The following is a 22,451-nucleotide window of genomic DNA, read 5'->3' as shown; positions in this document are numbered from 1 at the left end:
CAACTCCAAGGACTTTTGTAGCCTACATGATGTGCATTAACTTTAAAAACAAATCTGAGAATAAACACAGAACACCAAGACTGAAACCGATATAGAATTTATTTTACCATGAGTAGGAAAAAAAATACATAGGTGTAAAGGAAACAAGCTGACCCTGTTATAAACACATCACTACTCAAGAGAACCAAGAGAACTGGAGAAACAGTGAAATCCAAAACGCCTTGTTTACCATTAGGTTTTTATCCCCAACACTTAATATTGAATTAAAAACAGCTGCCATTATTTGATTTTTTTTTTTAATATCTATATTATTTTCCCATATCATATCATATCATATATATATATATATATATGTGTGCAACAATCTTTTTTTTTTTTGTTAAACATTGTGCAAGTCTTATGCTGGGATTCCATAAATGGTAAACAAGAGGTGGTCCAGTGCATTATATAGTGACATTACCTCAATACTTATTGACTCTCAGCTGATTCAACCACAATCCTGACCTGACCATTGAAATACTACCCCTACTGACAGAGAAAAGTTGACTATGAAACAGGAAAAGGAAATGAAAAGAATTTCTATGGTAAAGCCAGAAACATCTGCTCAAATGGATCTGAAAAGGGGAAAATGGCCGAGTCATTATTGCCTAGTTGAGCATGTTGACATTATTAGCATTATTCTGTTTTTGCTTGTCGTGCACAAGAAACCACCTGAAACCATTGCCTTTGACCCAAAGGAAACAAAAACTCCTCTAAACAACGATATGGCGATGGCAACTATCTAAGCATGCACAATTTATTTTAAGTGACTTTTTCAGAGGTCGGTGACACTATAGTGCACAGAACACAAGGAAGGAGAACAAGAACACTTGCTAATATAAAAAGATTTCTCCATCTCATCTACCCTTAACCTTACTTTCTTCTGGAAATCAATAGCAAGAAAACACCTTAGAAAGCAGGAAAAACAGGAGAGAAATAAAAGTGTCTGCTACGCTTACCACAACCCAAACGTATTTGTATGCTTCAAACTAACTGGCTCTCAAACAAGGTGAAATGTCACAAAGCTCAGGGTCAAAGTTGAAATGGTTTGGTGACAAAATTACAGCACTTTATTTCTTTGTGACTCTCTACGATTTCTTTGACTAATTTTTTTTCCTTCTCAAAAAGTATCTTGAAGTGAAGGTTAGCAACAATATAAATCTATAATTCAGTGTGCCAACATTTTTACAAAAAATTTGGTTGTGTGTATTACAAAACAAAAGCAAAATGAAAATGACAAACTATTAGATAATACTTTAACACAATTCATGTCAAAGAAAGGAAACGTGATACATTATTTATTCACACTTTACAAAAATCTTTTTACTACAACACAGTCAGCAATCCAAAAAAAACAGACAAGTTGCTTTCAATTAAAAATAACCAGAAGAAAAACAAAACTGACAAAGATAATGTAAGGAATAAAAAGGGACACCAAAAGGGGAACAATAAGATGGTCCTCCCTAGTTCATCTATTTACTCTTGCTTGATAAAAGTCATTAAAATTGACTTCTGCCTCATAGCAAAAGTGTTTTCATAAAAAAAGAAAAAGCAATGAGTAGCTGCACCAGTGATCTACAATAAGTGCTTGTCAATCCATTTGATTTGAAAAACATGACAAATTAATTAGGGAGGGGGAAACAGAAAACAAACTGGCTTTGAGAGTACACGGCAATAAACGACGGTGCCACCGTAGACGAAGTTACCACGCTACAGTAACGGTACTCTAGCCTTGCATTTAGAGAAGCCATGTATGTTTTCATTAGGTCAGAGAGCAGGCTTTACAGTAGTAAATCGAGCTTTACACTTGGCCTTGTGGCAGAATGCATTGGATGGCACGACACAAGGAGATAACCGTGATCTAGCAGGAAGTGAAATACAGAACGATATCCAAACAAAGAGAAATACACAAGCAAAATATACGGTTAAAAGTGAATTGCCTGAGTCGAGAGGAAAAGTGGCAGTAAATAGAGAATTCAAATGGGGGGAAAAAAAATTAAAAAAAGAAACTACTGGAGAACGATAAGATTTCTCCAAATCACGAGCACGGATCGCACAGCAGAAACACTCACTTTACTCGACTTTGTAGACACCCAAAAAGATCAGAAGAATAGGATGTTCACTAGCGAATACAAAAAAAATCCAACAAACAGAAATGAGGATATTGTATAAGGATGGTGAAGATGTAGAGAGATTGAGGCTGTTCAGGTGTTCACTGATAGCACTGGCAGTGCGCTTAAGAGAAACGAATCAGTGAGGCACAATGATACATGTTCTTGAATATCGAAGCGGGTAACAGGACCGCATCACCAGGTATCTGCCTCAGTGGAATTAAACATCCAAAATAATAACAATAATAAAAACATTAAAAAAAACTGGTGCACTGGGTAAAAATTGGAACCTGGACAAGTGCAACTTTACACAGCAGAAACCTGAAAAAAAATTATTTTACACACGCTGGTCTTTTGAATGTTCATTAGGATAAACATCTAAAACGAATAGAAACTTAACTTTAATTTACAATACAATCATTTTTCATCCAAATCTAAAAGTGTACGTACAAAAAAAAAAAAGAAAAAAAATAAGCAGTAGATCAGGAATTTTGTTGCTTGTATACAATCATGTACAGAAGAAAAAAAGTAAATAAATAAAAATCAGGAGTGAACTGGAGTCTTGGCTGGGCGAGGCGTCTACAGGTCACATTGAGGGTTTAATTTATCGGTCTATGAGAGGGCTGTGCTTGTCTTTGCCTGTTCTAACATTCTCAGCATCTTAACATGATTTCCTGCCAAACTTCCCCAGGTGCGAAGGCCATTCCAGATAATTTCTCTTCACTGAAATCCTTTCTCAGCTGTACGCACCAGAACAGTGAGCACCTCAGTTCAAGTAGGGCTCTATGGCACATGAAGCTAGACAACTTCATAAGTCGGCCATTTTGGCTCTTGAAATGTTGCTTTCTTAAAAGCATGAATAAAAAAGGTACAATTGCTCTGGCATCCAATGGACTTAATTATAAGACAGACAAGGCCTGGTAGACCCGGTGATGGTGGGCTGTGCAAAGCAGTCTCTGGTGTACAGCTAGAGCATCCATGGAGAGGCCTCAGCACCACTGAGTGCAAATGTGAGAGTTCGGCCAGCTCTCTTTACACATTAAAATCCCTTGATTAAAGGGTTGCTCCTGGAGATCGGACTATCTGACCTAAGCTGGTGAAATTCTTTTTTTTTTTTTGTCAAATTCAGCTGCTTGCTCTAAACTGGCCTTATAGTAGCATGATCAAAATTATGCGCGTCATGATAACTCGCTTGATCTGGACTCCCTGCATGTGTTTCAAAGATATTGCCATTTAGTTATTTATATTAAAAAAAAGCTTTTTTTCTGTCTTTAGGTAAAACTTACATGATCACTCAGGGGTTTTGAAAAAAAAAAAAGAAAAAAAAGTACAGAATGTTACCTGTGCCCAGAAACAGAGGGAGGAAAAGGAAAAACTAAACAAAACAAAACAAAAAAAGAAACTGGGTGGGAGATGGTAGAGATAAGACTGACATTAACGTCTGCTTCAGTTAAAATCCGTGGGAATAAAAGTTTGCCATACCCCATCTCCTCCTAAGGGATTCAGATTTATACACAACAGCCCTTGCCTCATTCTCTCTCCACTATGAGAGCAAAAGGAGGTAGGGGCCGGAGCTCCCCCTGCTGGCTCGGAGAACTACCTGTGACCAGGCAGATGAATGCCGTTGACAGCAGGCGGATAGGGCAGGAGCAGCTCCAGTTGTGCAAACAGGGAGAAGTGATCAGAGGGGATGTGGGGATGGGGGCAGCCAGTGATACTGTTCTCATGGAGCCAGTGGAGGTCCAAGGGACCCAGTATGCCCAGCACATTAAGCAAAGGTTGAGAGTAGAAGATGTAGTCAATGATGCCCTGAAAAAAAAAAAAGAAAAAGAAAAGAAAAACATTACTACTGTGCCACTGATGGTTTGACACTTCAAGATAAAACACACTACAAACACACTTGATAAATGTTTATAATTATTTTAATAACATATTGTAAAAAAAGTGTTTTATAAAAAAATATGTTTATAAAAGTGTTTAATTACACTTTTTACTTAACATTTTTATCCTCAAAATAATAATGATGATCATCATTATGACGGCATACAGTTTCTTTTACATTAAACAACACTAGCTAGTTGTCTCCAAACAATGGCCCCTTGGATTTTCAAGCAAATATGCCTAGCGCCTAATCCAGCAGCAGTGATCAGGTTGACACTATAATACAGGTGACGGTACTGGGTAACCAGGTAACCTTAAAGGGATAGATCTCCCAAAAATGAAAGAAAAGTGGGTTAATGCATGTTTTTTTATAGACTTATTTCCTTGTGTTTACAATTTAAATGTGCTGCATTTGCTCATTGCGCCCTCGGGAGACAAGACAAAAGTTTCCTTAAAGCAGCACTATGTAACTTTTTCTGTGTTCAAAATTTGCTAAATGTATATAATGAGCAAGTACATCATGAATTCATCTTCCAAACCATGTTGTCGTCTTATTCCGAATCACTACGGTACACTTATAATAAAGTACTTATATTTGGACTATTGTAGCCTGGTCGGGTCGTCACCGCTGCGGAGTAACACATACCTGCGTGAATCGCCATAGAAAAAACTTAGAGAAGTAGCTCTGGCTGGAATGTTCTTCCGCAGGATGTGTGCAGTTCTGTTTATTAACCGCTAGAGCGCCAAAAGTTACATAGTGCTGCTTTAAGACCTATTCAATCTGCATATATAACATTAGAAATTAGATATTAGTTTAATTTTTATTGTGTGTTTGACTTAAAACAAAAATATTTGTTGTTTGTCTCAATAAATTGGGTTAACTTAAAAATACAGTGGTTAAATTTAAATTTTTTTTAAAAAGATTATAAAAAATGTCAATAATTATCGATACGAAACATTATATCGTTGATAAATGTTTTAGATATATCACCCAGCCCTATTTTGAGCCATGTATTATTACTCTGAATTAGGCTACTACTACCACCATTACTATCTTGTACCCTGCAATAATCATTTACTCGAACTCACTTTTATGAGATGAAGGGAAAAATAAAAAATAAAAATATCGGCCAAAAAAAATTGGCATCATATATCGGCCATCGGCTGCCCTGATTTCTAAGGCCCTGTCCCAAATGTAACACTTCATGTGCACTTGCGGTCTTACGGACTTTAAATGGCCGCCGCGTGCCCGTTAAGTCCACGAGACCGTAGGGTGTCCCATTTGTCAATTTAGCGTTCAGAAGGGTGCTTGCGAGCACCCCCTTTGCAGCTGTTATGTGCCCTCGATCCGCACTTCTGCCAAGCCCGCACCGGGGCGAGTTCCGCAGCAGACTTCTACCCGACAGCTAAAGCGGCATTACGTCACGAAAGTGTGGACTCAAGAGGAAGACCGCGAGGGTTTAGGGTGCCATTTGGGACAGGGCCTAAATATCAGCATCGGCCAGTGAAAAACCCATATCGGTCGACCTCTAAAACGAACTAATAGCTAAAATAGAAGAGATATACAAGCATTGTATAAAAAAGAAAAGAAATCAAACCTTAAAGTCAAAGGTGTAGTTGGTGAAAGGCATCAGGCCGTTCTCATAGGCACTCTTCAGCTTGAAGCCGTGCGTGATCCTGGTGCTGGAGGTGCCGTTCTTGCCGTTGCAGTTAAAGTTGGTCAAGCTGTCAATATATCTCAGCTCTTTGAAGTCCTTGTGGGTGCTGTCCACACCACCTGTGCTCAGGTACTCCACCACACCTGTGCGAGCATGAAAATCTCCATCAGGAATAATGCAAGAATGAACGAAAATCAATCTCTAAACACTATGGTTCTGGCATACATACCCGAGTCAGGTAGAGAGTTGAGGTCAGCACACAGGACCAGAGGGATAGCATTGGTTTCTCCTGAGACAGAGGAGAGCTTGAGACTGCGAGTGGCTTTGTCCACAATGTTCTTCACTTCAGACAGAAACATCATGGTCTGGACAAGCTTCACATCAGAGTACTCGGGGTCCCAGTGCATATGAGCATTGGCCACAAGAAGGAGCTGTTTCTCCATGCCATGCAGAGGCTTTCCAGCTATGGAGTAGAAAGAGACACTGCTTAGATATTGCTATGAGACTTAGGAGTCTCTGCCCAGAGTAAAACTAATAATTCATGAATTTTGCAACATCACTGTTATTGAACTGAAATGAATCTACACAGAACTGACTCAAGCTGAACAACAACACTACTGTCTTCAGCTGAGCTGCTTATCACTGAAATGAACTTCATTTTATGATGAATGAACTTTACGCAGCTACTGAACCAAAACTGAACTGACTGGAGCTGAAGAATGACACTATTGTCTTGCTACAGCTGCTTTATAGCACTTTGGATTGGTCTCATTTGTGAAGTTTGCATCATTGATTGTTACTTTCCTGTTTAATAATGTGAAGCTTCATGGAATCAATATCTATTGAAAAAGTGCTATAAAAGTAAATGCAACTTCCATCAAGATACTATTACATTCTTTATCTTGAATTGTTTTTATACGTTTTAAAATTAGGTTAAGTTTTACTTTTTATATGTAGTTTATTTATATTTTTTTTACTTCCGTTTTAGTTAATTTAATACAAGTTAAACAATGAAAATATAGAAATGTTGCCATGGCAACTTTCTGAAATAGTTTAATACTTTATTTCCATTTATTTCAAATAATGAAAATGCCTCCTTATGGTTTTAGTTAAAGCATAATAAATTGTAGAATTTTAATATTGTTTGTGGCATTGTTTAGTATGAAAAATGGATAATCATTTAGATTCATTTGCTAAAATTACACTTAACATGTTTATTAAATTAGTGTTTTTAATAAAGGAATTAAGTAAGCATTAAATGACAAAGATGATCTAAATGCAGAAATAGGAGAAAAGAGCATGTACAACTATAAAACAATCCAGTCCTTAAATATGATTGGATGAGCCTTGTTCAAAACTTTTGTTTAAGCATCTGCGACCTCATTACATCAGTATTACTGCATCAAGCATGCTGTCCACCGCTTGGCAACCTTTTTGCTAAATGTTGCTGAAAAAAAATACAGTGATTGGCAGAAGTGTTATTTCATAATAAAACTATTTTTTTTCTTACTGTGTTTTTTTATGAAACCTTGCCAGGTATGCATAGTAACCATTTTATGAAAGCAATAAATGTTGCACCCAACACCCATTAAAATCACTGTAAACTATGACTTCACTATTTTATTGAAATATCAATTAATTCGGTAAAAAAAAAAACCTTATAAATATTACAATTTTATCATCATCATTATTTATCTTACTAGTTTTAAGGAGCACACATGTACAACAGAAAGTTCAGTTTGTGTGTTTCAGACTATGAAGCAGGCGGATCGATCACATTAACCCAAATATCACAATACAATGAAAATATCAATATTTTTAGGTACTGGTGTGAATAGTTAAATATTTATATACTTGAGTGATTTTATATTTTCAAAGTTAATCATACAGATTTAGTGTAAAGTCACACCAGAAGGAGTAACATGCACCAAGAGTGCAACTGTAAGTGTAGCGAAAAGGGGAAAAAGGAAACAGACCAGAATGCTCCATCATCTCTTTCCGCAGCTCTAGTAGTACAGCCACTCCGATGTTGTCCTTGGTCATCACCCTGTTCAACATGGCCTCTGAACCTTCTGAATTTGCCATAGCCAGCTGGTTGAACTCCACTGTGTGTTTCTGCACCAGACTGAACCTGCTCAACAGAAACAATGAGGTCAGGATGACGCATGCAAACACAACATGCTAGAACAACTGTTGTTCGAACCACTAAACTTAAGGCTTGCAGTCTGCTTAAGGTGGACTCACTTCTCTGTTTTATAGAAGATGGCGCAGCCGTCCACATGTTTGCGGTCAGATTCTGACATAGTCCTGGCTCGGGACTTCGGGCTGAAGAATCCTTCATAACCATGTTCCTTCAGCTCCACCAGGAAATAGTGGTAGTACTGCTCCGTCTCCACTTCCTATTGGGCACATAAGAGATTGATGTTTTTGTTATGACTGGGTGTAAATGAGACATCACCTAACTGAACAGTTTTGGTATCACGGTCTAATTTTGGAACCAAGTTTCCTTAAAGGAGTTTATTCCAGTAAGAATTGCTTTTAAAGCACAGTTCTCCAGCTTGAATTATGTAAGCGGCTGACAAACCTGTAGGCTGATGATGTCCGCACTGCAGCTGAGGATCTCCTGCATAATGGACTTCTTCCTGTAGTCCCAGTTGAGGGCCCAGGAGGGACAGTAGCCGTAGAGCTGACGTGTGGCGTACTTATCACAAAGCACGTTGTAGCACATTACAGAGAAAAGTGCTAAAGTGTGAAGAAAGGAAGCAAGACTTCAGTGAGGTTGACAAAAATAGCTATTCATTAAGATGCTGTTACTTTTATATACAAAAATATTCAATATTTATACAGGATTTTATTACACCATAATAGAAAAAATAAAGTCACGTGTCATTCATTAGGCATCCTGGAATTTCACAGAATTTGGCTAATTTTGACAAATTATTGTAAAAATGTAATTCTCAAAGTAGTAGCAGTGACTATTTAATTAGGGGCCAAGCACGGAAGGTGCGATGGCACCTATTGTATCCGTTTGCGTTCTTATTATTATTCTTCCGCTCTTGAGTCTATGGCAGCCCATAGAACCTAGGGCTGGGTGATATAGCTAAAAAAAATGTATCAACGATATAATGTTTCATATCGTTCAGTATCGATAATTATAGACACTTTTTATAACCTTTTTTAAAACAAAGCAATAGAAAAAAAACATTTAAATTTAACCACTGTATTTTTTAATTAACCCAATTAATTGAGACAAACAACAAATTTTTTGTTTTAAGTCAAACACAAAATAAAAATTAAACATATCTAATTTCTAATGTTTTATATGCAGATTAAATAGGTCTGATGGAAACTTTTGGCTTGTCTCCCGAGGCCACAGGAGGGTGCAATGAGCAAAATAATGCAGCACATTAAACTGCCAATGCAAAGGAAATAACTGTCTATAAAAAAAATGTGCTTTACGTCTAAATTAACTCATAAATCAAACATAATTTCATAAATTGCATAAACAATTATGAACAAAACAGCATCATGTATTTATGCATTGCTTAATACAAAGAGCCGAATCGCCCATCACGCAGATTGCATTTAAAAGCATAAGAGACGCAGTGAAAAGTCTAAAAAATGCGCTGAATATGCGTTCTGTGTGAATGGCTTGGTTTCGGTTTTAACCTAATCAAGATCTTCCATGCATTGAGCTACTATATTTCTCTAATATTTTGAATGAATAACGCAGCAACTGCGCGTCTTGTGGGCTAGACTAACAAAACATTAAAATGCAACGTCACATCATCATCACCACATCTCGCGATCCACGAATTACGCTCCCAGACGCACACCTAACATTTGATTGTACTATTTTTAGCACATTACAGAGAAAAGTGCTAAAGTGTGAAGAAAGGAAGCAAGACTTCAGTGAGGTTGACAAAAATAGCTATTCATTAAGATGCTGTTACTTTTATATACAAAAATATTCAATATTTATACAGGATTTTATTACACCATAATAGAAAAAATAAAGTCACGTGTCATTCATTAGGCATCCTGGAATTTCACAGAATTTGGCTAATTTTGACAAATTATTGTAAAAATGTAATTCTCAAAGTAGTAGCAGTGACTATTTAATTAGGGGCCAAGCACGGAAGGTGCGATGGCACCTATTGTATCCGTTTGCGTTCTTATTATTATTCTTCCGCTCTTGAGTCTATGGCAGCCCATAGAACCTAGGGCTGGGTGATATAGCTAAAAAAAATGTATCAACGATATAATGTTTCATATCGTTCAGTATCGATAATTATAGACACTTTTTATAACCTTTTTTAAAACAAAGCAATAGAAAAAAAACATTTAAATTTAACCACTGTATTTTTTAATTAACCCAATTAATTGAGACAAACAACAAATTTTTTGTTTTAAGTCAAACACAAAATAAAAATTAAACATATCTAATTTCTAATGTTTTATATGCAGATTAAATAGGTCTGATGGAAACTTTTGGCTTGTCTCCCGAGGCCACAGGAGGGTGCAATGAGCAAAATAATGCAGCACATTAAACTGCCAATGCAAAGGAAATAACTGTCTATAAAAAAAATGTGCTTTACGTCTAAATTAACTCATAAATCAAACATAATTTCATAAATTGCATAAACAATTATGAACAAAACAGCATCATGTATTTATGCATTGCTTAATACAAAGAGCCGAATCGCCCATCACGCAGATTGCATTTAAAAGCATAAGAGACGCAGTGAAAAGGAATAAACCTCCACAAACTCGTGACGTGTTTTCTAAAAGTTTAAACTTTTAACTTTGCATGGCTTTCTATACATCTCTTGCATGAGACGCGAGTGCAGCAGTCATATTGTCAGTCTAAAAAATGCGCTGAATATGCGTTCTGTGTGAATGGCTTGGTTTCGGTTTTAACCTAATCAAGATCTTCCATGCATTGAGCTACTATATTTCTCTAATATTTTGAATGAATAACGCAGCAACTGCGCGTCTTGTGGGCTAGACTAACAAAACATTAAAATGCAACGTCACATCATCATCACCACATCTCGCGATCCACGAATTACGCTCCCAGACGCACACCTAACATTTGATTGTACTATTTTTGCATTCAAATGCAAATGTTTATTTTAAATTCGACTAATATTCATTTTCTTTTATTCACAATCTCCTCATCACAGGCAGGCACAGCACTCAATTCAGCATGTGTACCTGTTTGTGTGTGCTGTCTGCGTCACTCATAGTATGTGCCTATATCGTGCGCTATATCGAAAATTTTTTCTATTGTTATTGAAGAGGGTGTACCGTCAATAAATATCAATACCGTTTTATCGCCCAGGGCTAATAGAACCGCTTGCGGGAAAGTTGTGAAATTTGGCCCACTGATAAAGGACAGTCTCAACATTAATCATAGCAAATTTGGAATCTCTAACTCAAACTCTCTAGCGCCACCACTTGTCCAAACTTTCACTCACGTTTATGCTAATAACTTTTGAACCGTAAGGCACAGAAGTAAAAATCTTTTTTCCTCTGATTCCTTGGCTCATGCCGAGTCGAATGGAAGTTATGGAATTCATGTTTATTTTTCAATTGATCCAACCATTCTCTAATAACACGCGAACAAATTCTACAAAAAGCACGCACAAATGGATGTGAGGCTATATCTCCGCAACGGTTTGGTGTATTGAGACCAAACTTGGTATGTGCTATAACAAGCTTGACCTGAGGCTACCTGCAGTGTTTCGGCACATTGCAACCTAGTGGTCAGGAGATATGAAAAATTGCTCTTTTTGCTTATAACTTCTGAATGGTTTGGCCAAAAATCACAAAACTGGTCTCTTTCGAGTCGGTGGATTATGCCAAGACGAACCATATCCAATTTTCCTATGTCAGCCATTTTGAATTTTTTCATAAAATTCTACATTTTACGAACGCATTGACGTATGGTTACGAAACTCAGCATGTGTCTTTGGCACCATGCCCTGACGGTACTCAAAGTTTGGGAGCAGCACCACCTTGTGGTCAAAAGTTATAATGAAATTTCTAAAAATGCTAATAACTTTGGCTTGTGTTAACTTATTGTAATGAGACTGATGTTGATAGAGTCGTTGGATCATGCCAAGAACATTGACACTAGGGCTGCACGATAAATCGCATGCGATATTTAATGCACATCTTCTCAGAAAGCCGGTTCTGTAATCAGCAGTAAATCTCCATCACCTGCGGGCTTTTACATTGAGCAGCATTAACGAGCTGCGCAAAAAATCGTGCGAATATGAACGTGGTTTTGCGCAACTCGTCAGTGAACAACGGCTCTGTGTAGTTAATGCTGCTCAATGTGAAAGCCCGCAGGTGATGGAGATTTACCGCTGATTACAGAACCGTCTTTACTGACAAGATGCGCATTAATAATCGCATGCGATTTATCGTGCAGCCCTAATTGATACCAATTTTGACATAACTGGCTGAATGTCCTGTCTGCCATTTTGATAAATCTTTAAAACCAAATTTTTCGAACTCCTCCTAGACCGTTAGCCCGATTTTCACCAAATTCAAATCATCTTCAGACATCTTCAGTTATGGATTTCATGTTGATATACGAAACGGTTCCCGTTTAGCGCATCAACGAATTTGCTGGAAAGATGCCAAACTGCATCTGAGGCTGTATCTCTGCAAAGCTTTGACATATTTACACCAAACTTTGTATGTGCCATTGACACCTCACACTGACTAGGCCACATCATTTTGGTAACAGCGCCACCTACTGGTCAAGAGTAGTAAACCATTCATAAACCATTAATTATGAAATTTCCAAAAATGCTAATAATTTTTGATTGCATTACCTTATTATAATTAGTCTCAAAATATTCCTTGGGTCATGCCAACAACATGGATACCAATTATGCCATTGTGGGCCGAACTTCCTGTCCACCATTTTGATTTATGTTGAAAACCTACTTTTTCAAACTCCTCCTTGACCGTTGGTCCAATTTTCACCAAAATCGAATCAGATCATCATCAGACAGTGCTGACAAAAAGTTATGGACTTCGTGTTGATAGACAAAAACGTTTTGTTTTTTTTTGTATAGCACCACAACAAATTTGAGGCATATTGCCAGATCATGTCTGAGGCTGTATCTCAGCAAAGCTTTTACATATTGACACCAAACTTTGTGTGTGCCATTGTCACCTCACACAGGACACACCACATCGACTTGATAACAGTGCCACCTATTGGTCAAAAGTGATAAGCCATTAAATCATATTACCAGAAGTTGTGTTTCTGAATTTTCAGTCATTTTGCTTCAAATCATCCTAAACTTGCTTTAATTACTCATTTTTGAGGTTGGTCTGATGATCCATGCCATGCTTAGCTCCTCATTTTGCCTCTGGAGTGCTTGGCCCCATAATTGCTGCTTGCAGCTATATTTTTCAATTATTTTCATTTGCTTTTATTTTAAAATATTTATGAACTTATGTTTACTACAGTTTGATAAATTTGATTAAATCAAGGAAAATGTAAACTTTAAAAAAATTAAAATGGAACTTGGGAAAAATAATTTCAAAGGGCCTTAATATTGTTAATTTAATAAATTGTTAGTTATGAATTTAATTGATTAGACATGCTTTTTTATAGCTTAAACCATTAAAACAGAAAACACTAAATTTGAAAAAAATAAAGAGGTTTCTTAAAGCTCTTTATTTAAAGCGAACCAAACTCGGACAGCTAAAACGCCATATCAAGAGCCTCACATGTGCTTGAATATTACAGGCATAGTTCCTGCAGACTAGGTCTAATCAAATCTCAGTCTTTTGTGGTTAAATAAAAATCGCACAAGACCTTATCATACATTCTGCATTATTTAAATAATTGTGCAGCCCTAGGTCTCTCATGAAGTAAAATTGCCTCTAGGCCACGCTTTGAGGATGTCTTGCCCTTTTTTATTAGAAAAGAATTCTCTAAATTGCTGCACCTGGGTAAAAGAGAAGTGAAAGATTAAATGGTGCAGGCCTGTGTGACACAATGTGAACTTAAGTGAAAGTGCCTCACCTGCTGGCCGTGTTCTGTCAGGCTCCTGCAGTGGTATCCATGAGCGAGGTGGTGGCTGATCTATAGATACTATGGCCCAAAAAAAAAAACAAACAAAAAAAAAAAAAACACACACTTCACTCAGTTAGTGAACCTTTCAATAAAAACTGAGCAATGACTCAATGAAAATTGCTCCGCATTGCCGTGCAAGAACATAGTAATTATCTCCACAGTAATTCAGAGAGCATCAAAAGAAAATGTTAAATCAAACAACAATTCCATGACTCATTTCATTGCATGAAATTAATCTGCTCTAAAGAGCATGTACAAGAATAGAAGCTTTTCAGTGCTCGCCACACAAGAAGGCCAGCTGTACAAGGGTTGACTCACCACGTTTGGTGCCTGCGAGATTGTCCAGCAGGTAGTTGAGGAGCCGACGTGTCCCATCAGGCTCTTGGTAGAGGTTCAAGATTTCTTGTCCAAGTGGGTTCCCTACAGAACACAACAAAACATAAAACATGACATGTCACCGAAAAAAGCATAATTACAGAACCAGTACATTACATCACTGTAGAATTACATTTACATCTGATTTTCTCAAATTCCATCACTGATCCTAACATCACTTAGTTGGGAATCCAAAAGGGGAAAGAAGTCCAAAGAAATCAATATATTATCTATAATAAATTGTACAATAGGGAAACAACTGAATTCAAAATAGCTAACATTTTGGCAAACAATAAATAAAATCAGAGAAATTAAAATGGATAATTTTACATAAAGCAATTTTAAATATGAATCCAAAAACATTTTAAATATTTATAGACTCAAAGTAATTGTTAATAGTAGATCACATACATATACATACATATATATATATATATATATATGCATTCCAATTCCCATCTAAGAGTGACAAGCTTACTACAGCAATTGTTACTTTAGAGCAACAAAATATCAACAACTAACTAAGCTCACACAGAATCCACACCTGGAGAAATGCTCTGCACACATTCTCTGGCCCTTGAGTGTTTTAGATATTTTTACCAATTTGATTATTATTTTCGGCTACTAATAAGTGTAGTACACTCAGGTTAGTTTAAAACCTTTTACTATTTCTACATTCTAAATTCTAAAACCAGCACAGAAAAAGCAAAAACTTCCATAAAGTCCATCTGGGCCTGCAAAACTAAAGTTTTACGGGTTATAAAAGGAAGTAGTACCTTTCAAACCCAACGTTTGTAACTGAAAGAGTTTTCCAAGCTCAAAAGGCAGAACTCGTAACTGGTTGTTATTTAAAAGCAGTTCCCTGTGAAACAAACAGACAAAAATTTGCATGCCATAAAAACAGTGATAATCATACAACAAAAAGCACAAAAGAATACAGGGTGTTTTTAAAAGAGATCAACTATTGCACGAAAAGCCAAATGCTACAAAAAAAAAATAAATAAATAAAAAACTCAACGTCAACAGGCTTTTTTGGCATAAAAGCCGCCTTTCTGCACAAAACCTATTGTAGCCTGGCGCATTTCAGCTGTTGGATGAAATCCCAACTACTTTCAAAAGGTAGCATTTCAGCTCCTCTCAGAACATGATTTATAACCATACCGAGCAGCAGTAATCACACTAGCAGAAGTGGTAACATATTTCAACCTGTGACAAATGAAATTGATTCAGAGCTAACCACTGTGTCCCCCACACATGAGAATGGTGGTGTTATAAGAGCACAGCCCCTGGAGGCAAACATAACTTCTGAAGAATACAGGACCTAATTAAAGCCTGGAGGCCAAACGACTCGTGCAAAAGCAAGCAGGGGGTTAAAAAGTCTCTGCACACTACCACAATAGTCTCATCCATCTGCCTTACATCAAAATAAAATCTTTATGGTGGTTTCATTGTCTGGTTTCAAGCCAACTAGCTTCTCACCTGAGAGATACCACATTGCCTAGCTCAGCGGGCAGGCTCCTGATCTTATTGGATGAGAGGTCCAGGTACACCAAGTTGTGTAGTTTGGCAATGTCGGGCGGGATTCGCGAAAGTGAGTTATCACTGATATGAAGAGCAGTGAGATGGGTAAGGGACCATAATGTTGAACTCAAACTCCTCACTTTTCCTGCAAAGAAAACAGAGCATTGCATGCTTAAGCAACACAAACTTAAAAGGGACTTAAAAAGTGAATATACTAAAATATTTAAAACAACTTATTAACATCAACATGAAACCGCATTTGCACATTTTACTTCTGTAAATTAATGCATTTTCTATTGAAACCAAAAAAAAAATAAAAATAAAAAGTGCAGCACTTGAATTCAGCAGCTTCAAGAGCATCTCAACATATCTCCAATGAAACAAATCTTTTTCAAAACTCTAGGGCTGCAACTAAAGATTTCATCGATTAATCACACAAAAGCAACATTTTATTTTCTGCATATATTCCACAACCAGCCCAATGTTATCCTCCAAACAATGTACAAAGTGAAGGCTATGAAAACAAATATAGTGAATGTATCCATGTAGGCTATGATTTACATTGTGCAAAAAAGGAAAAGTTAACATCACTAAATTAAAAGAAAATACAAAACAAAAACAGATTGTTAACTTGGTAAGAGGTGCATTTACTCATCTGAACAATCTTATCTATTACCAATTATAATAGTGCCTTTACAGTTACTGCCCTCACAAAAATAACTTAATTTAACAGTTAAATGTACATTTTAGTCAGAATTATTGCACTCTTTCTAATGTGCTCTGTCTGTCTGATGTGCACGCTGATGCTCATTCAATGAAGTCCGTGAAGTATCACAGACTCCCTCACTTTGAAGGACCTTTATGAAAAGGAAAAATTATTCTAACGTTTACAGATAAGGATATAACCATAAAAAGTTATATGCTTAGGAAAACATCTCCATATATTAAAAAGCATAAAGCAATCGGCTTGTGCACTTTTCCTGCAACAGCTCAGTCTGTGTCCTGTATTTCAGGTTTGTCCATAAAAACGTGACTATCTATAATAAATTTGTTGATTGTTTTCATTGATTAGTTATTGCAGTTCTACAAAACTAATTTATTTTCATTTACATGAAATGCCAATATATTACTGCATTAACTATTGGCAAGACTTAAAAACGTGATACTGACTTCAACAGTGTAAACAAGTGTAAATAGCTTTTTGCTTATTGCTTAACATTATCTTCCAACACAATCACCTCAGCCAAAAACAAAAGTGGTTAAAGGTGGAGCAATTACTATATTTTGATTATTTAGTACTAGGGCTGGGTGATATATCGAATATTAGCGATAATATCGCAATAATTTTGTCGACTATGTACAATTTGAAAATATCATGAATATCGAATTTCAAATTCAAGCATACTTTCCCAAAAGAACGTGCCGAACGGCCAAAAAAGGAGACCTTAGCTGTGTCCGAAATCGCTCACTCATTCACTAATCCTGTATAGTGTATGGCAGTATATATCAGAAAAGAGTTAAATAAGTGAACTTATTCAGACGGTGACGTATACACTGCGCGTGAGACTTGGAGCGGTTGCAAAACCATCGCCACATAGGCCTATGTACTTTTATATTACATGTACCTTATTTTAGAAAAGAATATTAATAGCAATAACACTCAAAATGACTTTATATTGTAATTATGCACTCTCTCCCGTTCAGCGTTTTCAGCTCAGATAAGATAATGGTCAGAGCGCCCTCAGGCGACCGTTAATTTTACATCAGAATGAATACGCTACCTACTGTGATTAACGAACATTTTTAAATTATCCACCAAATTATCATAATTTTTGTAAGTTAACAACAATGCCACCTCAGTAAATTAGTAAAATATTAAACTGAGTTAAGCCCCGTTCACACCAAGGACGATAACTATAAAGATAACGATAAAGGTATAGTTCTAAAAATCGTTCTCAATATTAAAGAATAGCAGAGTCCACACCACAACTATAACGATAAAGACAAAGAGAAACGATATCGTTGGAATCACTTTCAAAACGATTTTTCTCCAGCTGATGAACGATAAAAAATTGAGAGCCAATCAGAATCCATCCTGCTGTAACTAGCTCGAGAATTTAAAGTGGCAGACGCGAGTGCGCTTAGAACAAACAGACGTTCGCTGGTGTGGACGCTAATATCGCTATCTTTATAGTTATCGTTATTGGTGTGAACGGGGCTGTCACCATAACATTTTAATATAAATGTATGAAATAAACATTAAAGCAAAAATAATAAAGATGTAAACGGCATCTCATTCAAACTTGCTCGCTTCCGCTCTCTCTTCCAGCTTGCCGGTTCTCCGCATTGGATTGTGGGAAATAGTGTTTCAGCGAGTGTACATCGGATGTACACTCGAAATCAGAATGCATTGTGGGTAAAAAGTAGAGGACGAATGTAGGGAATAAAGTTGTTCACTCAGAATTCGGACAGCACTACAAAATGGCTGACACCCGATATAGTGCACTATATAGTGGATAGGGAGCGGTTTCGGACACAGCTAACGTGCTATTGCGGACTGCTCTACTGTACACACCTCTACTACACGAGCTTTCATGAGTGTGGTTGCCAGATAACAAGAGTTCAAATCCCCAAAACAGAGCTTCGCTGTTACCAGGATACATTTTCTGCCCCGTGTTTTGCTTATTTTAAGCAATCTGGCAACCATGCGCAAACACTCGCTCCTCATTGCAGAAGCGCCGCTGACGATGATCTGAAAACACCAACAAACAAGCTGGAGTTCAGCGATCAAAATGAAAGTGTCACTCAACCAGTCTGTGCTCTGTCATGAGATCTCGACTGTATTGTTTGCGATTGTGATCGCTGAATAAATGCACTTACTCAACCGCTGTTGTTTGAATAGAGAAACATAGGCTATGGCAATTTGGAATTACTATTAGGAATTTCACTGTTATAATATTTTTCATTTGTTTTACCAGTTTTCATAATATAGACAGATAGTGCATAAGTCTTTGGTATTTATTTATATATATATATATATAAGCCTATAATGAATCAGTACACTAGATGAGGTAAAATACACCATGTATGAGTCCACATTCTATTGATTTGCTCCCATGAGGCACATTCCCCCAAATTTGCTAAATTAGCTAAGAAATACCTATGTGTTCCAGCAACTAGCTCCCCATCTGAGAGGGTGTTTAGTAGGGTTGTGCCAATAGACGATAGTATCGTGTATCGACGATAGTCAGAGATATCGACCATAGCATATGTCTTTGTCGATAGTCAAGACCAGGGGTGGCGAACGTCGGTGCTGGAGAGCCGCAGCCCTGCAGTTTTGCTTCAACCCTAATCAAACACACCTGAACAAGCTAATCAAGGCCTAAAGGGTTATTAGGAAGCTACAGGCAGGTGAGTTTTAATTAGGGTTGGAGCTGAACTCTGCAAGGCTGCGGCTCTCCAGGACCGGAGTTTGCCACCCCGGTCAAGACAATAGTAGGCTCATTATAATTCAGCTATTATTATCAAATTGCCCCGTTATTTCACTTCAGCACTGCATTTCACACTCGCGCAAATGAGGATTAGAGCCTGTAGCCGGTGAAGGAGTCTCCAACCACAAACGTACATCGTCTGCTAATATAAGGCATTTCATTGCATTTTAACAAGTAATCTGAACAGCCTATATATGTGCAATATTTTAACCGAGCCCTCACTAACTGAGTTTAATGCCACAGTTATGTTAGAACGCATCTCATCCTTGTTTCTGTGGCGGTACGTCAGGCTCGTCATGGGGCGCACGGTCCTGAGCGCTGCTTAGACTGATAACTTGTCACAGGACGTGCGGTCCTAATAGCGATGTATGACTGTTGTATTCGAATATATATATGAAATAACTGTTTTAAATATTTTTTTATATTTAACAGTATGTTTGAAAGTATATTATTTCGATTATTGGTGCTTTCATAGGCTCTCGCGCGGTTTAGATAGGGTCCTTTTTTAAACAATAATAGGGCCCTATAAAATGTTCTGAATTTTTCTGGTAATCAGATGAAGGCATAAAACATTCATTTATCCTAATCAAATGAAAATTAAACCCTTTTATTTTTTGGCAAACAAAGTGCTGCACAACAGAGGTTTACTGTTAAAATTAAAAAGAAAACAGATGTGATTATTCCTTTAAAAATAAAGATTTATTAATATTTATTAGCAGTAGTAGCACTGAGTCTTAAGACTGCTAAATAGTAATATATTCTGACAGTAGAACGTTAAACTAAACTTTTATTTTGACGGGTTGCTGTGAAGAACTTCCAGCTGCTGTGTATGTGATATGACGGTAGTTTTCTCAAATGAAACGGTAAAATGCTAATGAAGTGACTCTTAGAGCAGCTGGAGATGACATTCGTGACGTGTTCATATCATATAGTGAGACTGTGAAAAGCAACACAGCTTTTCTAACATATTGTGACAAACATCTGAATGTAATGAAAAAAAAACGTAGGGCGGACACTTGTTTCTATTCATCTGTTCTTTGGATTTTGAGATGCGGGCATCATGCTCAAAAGTGAGGGCAGGTGAACGTGAGCTTGCGGGGTGGGTTTAAGCAGACTAAATGACTGGAGAATTCCTGCATACGTCACCAGAAAGTCGTCTGCCATTTTCACTGGAATATCCAGTTATGCCATTTTGATTAAAAACAGCGAGGTAAAAAAAAAAAAAAAAAAAGCACAGATTAATTGTGACATGCATTTACAAAATACAAAGTGAATTTTCATTTCATGCCAACTTTAAACGAACCGTGCATTTTGCTTTCATTTCACTCTGACATCATGACCCCCTCTGAGACCCCAAACATTACCAACAATCTCCAGCTCTGCCCAATATGACTTCTTCCCATTGGCCACCTCCTCACTGGACATTATTGAGTACATCCTCCTTGGGTCAGGCGGATCATATTTTTCCTTGGGCATCCCTGTAATACTGAAACAAACAACAATCACTTTCACTACAGAACAATATTACAGGAAATGTGTAGCACTTTACACACATGAAGCAGTTTTATACGACAGGAAACAGTGCAAAGAACAGGTGAAATGCCTAATAAACAAAACAACAACAACAGTGCAAAACCCTCTGAGAGTGTAAGGGAGCAGGAGTGAGAACACACACAAAAGCAATTCCAGGATCAATAACTGAGGGGATTTTTCCATTACGCATATGACAAATACATACTTGCGCGCCGCTCAACGTCACCACGCTTCTCATTTACATAAAGCTGCTTTCAATTAAAACAAACCATAAGAGTTTAAAACCATAAATGACTAATTAGAACTCGATAAAAAGGAAATGCATTAGATGACAACGTGTGACAAAGTTTTGTAAGAAGTTACCAACTAGCGGTAGTAAATCTTTCAACGTTCTTGAGCGAACAGCTGGCACTTTAGGCAAAGGGCGACTCTTTCAGACGTGGTTTTAAATGAGATCTGGTTCGATAGAGTAAAACTGTTAATCGTGGCACAAACAGAAAGTCGGTTCATATTACTAATCCCAAGAAACAAAGGTGCAGCTTAAATCCTTGCTAACTGAACTCCAAATAAACAAAGTGCCAGTATATATCGATTACATAGCTGCAGCGTTAATCGCTAACTAATCAGTTAACCAACGGGCCAGATGCGGTTCGTTTTTGGTCTTTCATCATCGCTGTGCAACGGAACCAAAACAAAAACACCACCACCTCGTGTTTATTTCCCAGAGCCACGTTACAGAGCTAACTTAAGGCTGCTAGCCGTGCGAGTCAAATACACTGAGAAAACGGCAACCTGCAAGGCGTCTTAATGAGTCAATTAAGAACACGTAATTAGGAAATTAATTGGCTTTAGATCGTAATATGTACTTGTCCCCAGATTTGCTGAATTAGTTTGATCGGACCCCCTACAATGTGAGCGTTATCCGTTTACTGGGGGAAACCACATTACTTTTTAAGTGCATTTGTGCTATATTAATCGCCCGGAACCATCAAAAGTAAATTAAGTTTTACGATGTTAATAAATATATAGAATAAACCTGCGTTAGCATACGTAGCTTTCCTACGGACACAGCAGGCTGCTTACATAACCAACAACATAGATCTCAACATTCAACATCGCTTGGTTGCTAATTTCATCAATCTATCTTAGTCTTTAAAGCGCCCACGCACACAGCTAATACAAATTAAAAGATCACAATCTTATCGATCCATCATTTCCTCTATATTCAGATTGAGCAAATTAGCTCATGGGCTAACTGGCTAACATGCGATTATACATTTACAAAACTAGACCAACACCAAACGCAAAGCAATGCGAAAGAAAATATATTCCGTTGCTCACATACCACTAGATACATTTGAAAAGGCCTCAACCCCGTATTAGATTTACCTGTAAACTCATTCCAGTTCACAAAAACGAGTGCGCGTTTCCTTTGTTTCTAATCCGCTGCTCTTTCTCACTGAAGGCAAGGCAAACAAGCATCATGGCGGCCGTGAGCTTTTCTGGGCGCGATAAGAAGCGCCTCCCTCATTGGCTGCCCCTGAAACGAGCGATCTGATTGGTCCGCTCGTGAGCTCGACGCCTCCATACTGTTTTACGCCAGCGAGGCAGGCCAAAAATGGGGAGATCCTCACTGCAGACCACAAGATCCAGGGGGCGTGGTTGGATCCAGATCCAACTCCTCCCAACCAAATCAACAAGTGAGACAAGTGTTTTCACAATTTCTTACGAAAAT

At 37.4% G+C, this 22,451-nt stretch overlaps 1 protein-coding gene across 2 annotated transcripts; it reads right to left on the bottom strand.

The window, feature by feature from the left end:
* Positions 1-383: 383 nt before the first annotated feature.
* LOC107667594 (CCR4-NOT transcription complex subunit 6-like) lies at positions 384-22,189 on the bottom strand. 2 transcript variants are annotated; one of them, XM_016459304.1, is made up of 12 exons: positions 22,106-22,189; positions 20,548-20,669; positions 15,651-15,837; positions 14,948-15,033; positions 14,115-14,216; positions 13,746-13,814; positions 8,274-8,431; positions 7,934-8,088; positions 7,666-7,820; positions 5,919-6,152; positions 5,630-5,832; positions 384-3,959 (listed from the first exon to the last, which is right to left on the bottom strand). In XM_016459304.1, the coding sequence occupies exons 2-12, from the start codon at positions 20,657-20,659 to the stop codon at positions 3,747-3,749; spliced, it is 1,674 nt and encodes a 557-aa protein (XP_016314790.1). In that variant the 5' UTR covers positions 20,660-20,669; positions 22,106-22,189; the 3' UTR covers positions 384-3,746. The 2 variants fall into 2 exon arrangements, with proteins under 2 accessions (XP_016314790.1, XP_016314791.1); XM_016459305.1 differs by lacking the exons at positions 20,548-20,669; positions 22,106-22,189 and adding an exon at positions 20,487-20,547.
* Positions 22,190-22,451: the final 262 nt, after the last annotated feature.

This window comes from Sinocyclocheilus anshuiensis, unplaced genomic scaffold (genome assembly GCF_001515605.1).
Source record: "Sinocyclocheilus anshuiensis isolate Anshui unplaced genomic scaffold, SAMN03320099.WGS_v1.1 scaffold1903, whole genome shotgun sequence".
Lineage (NCBI taxonomy): Eukaryota > Metazoa > Chordata > Actinopteri > Cypriniformes > Cyprinidae > Sinocyclocheilus > Sinocyclocheilus anshuiensis.
Note: the sequence above shows the minus strand (reverse complement) of the source record. Positions and strands in the feature narration are given on the sequence as shown.

What these genes read in the sequence shown, in the direction of transcription:
- LOC107667594 (XM_016459304.1), bottom strand. Translation starts at nt 20,659, where the DNA reads ATGCCCAAGGAAAAATATGATCCGCCTGACCCAAGGAGGATGTACTCA. An exon ending in GGCAATGTGGTATCTCTCAG is followed by an intron (nt 15,034 to 15,650) that starts GTGAGAAGCTAG and finishes TTTGTTTCACAG; the next exon opens with GGAACTGCTTTTAAATAACA. An exon ending in TGACAGAACACGGCCAGCAG is followed by an intron (nt 8,432 to 13,745) that starts GTGAGGCACTTT and finishes TTCACACTTTAG; the next exon opens with CACTTTTCTCTGTAATGTGC.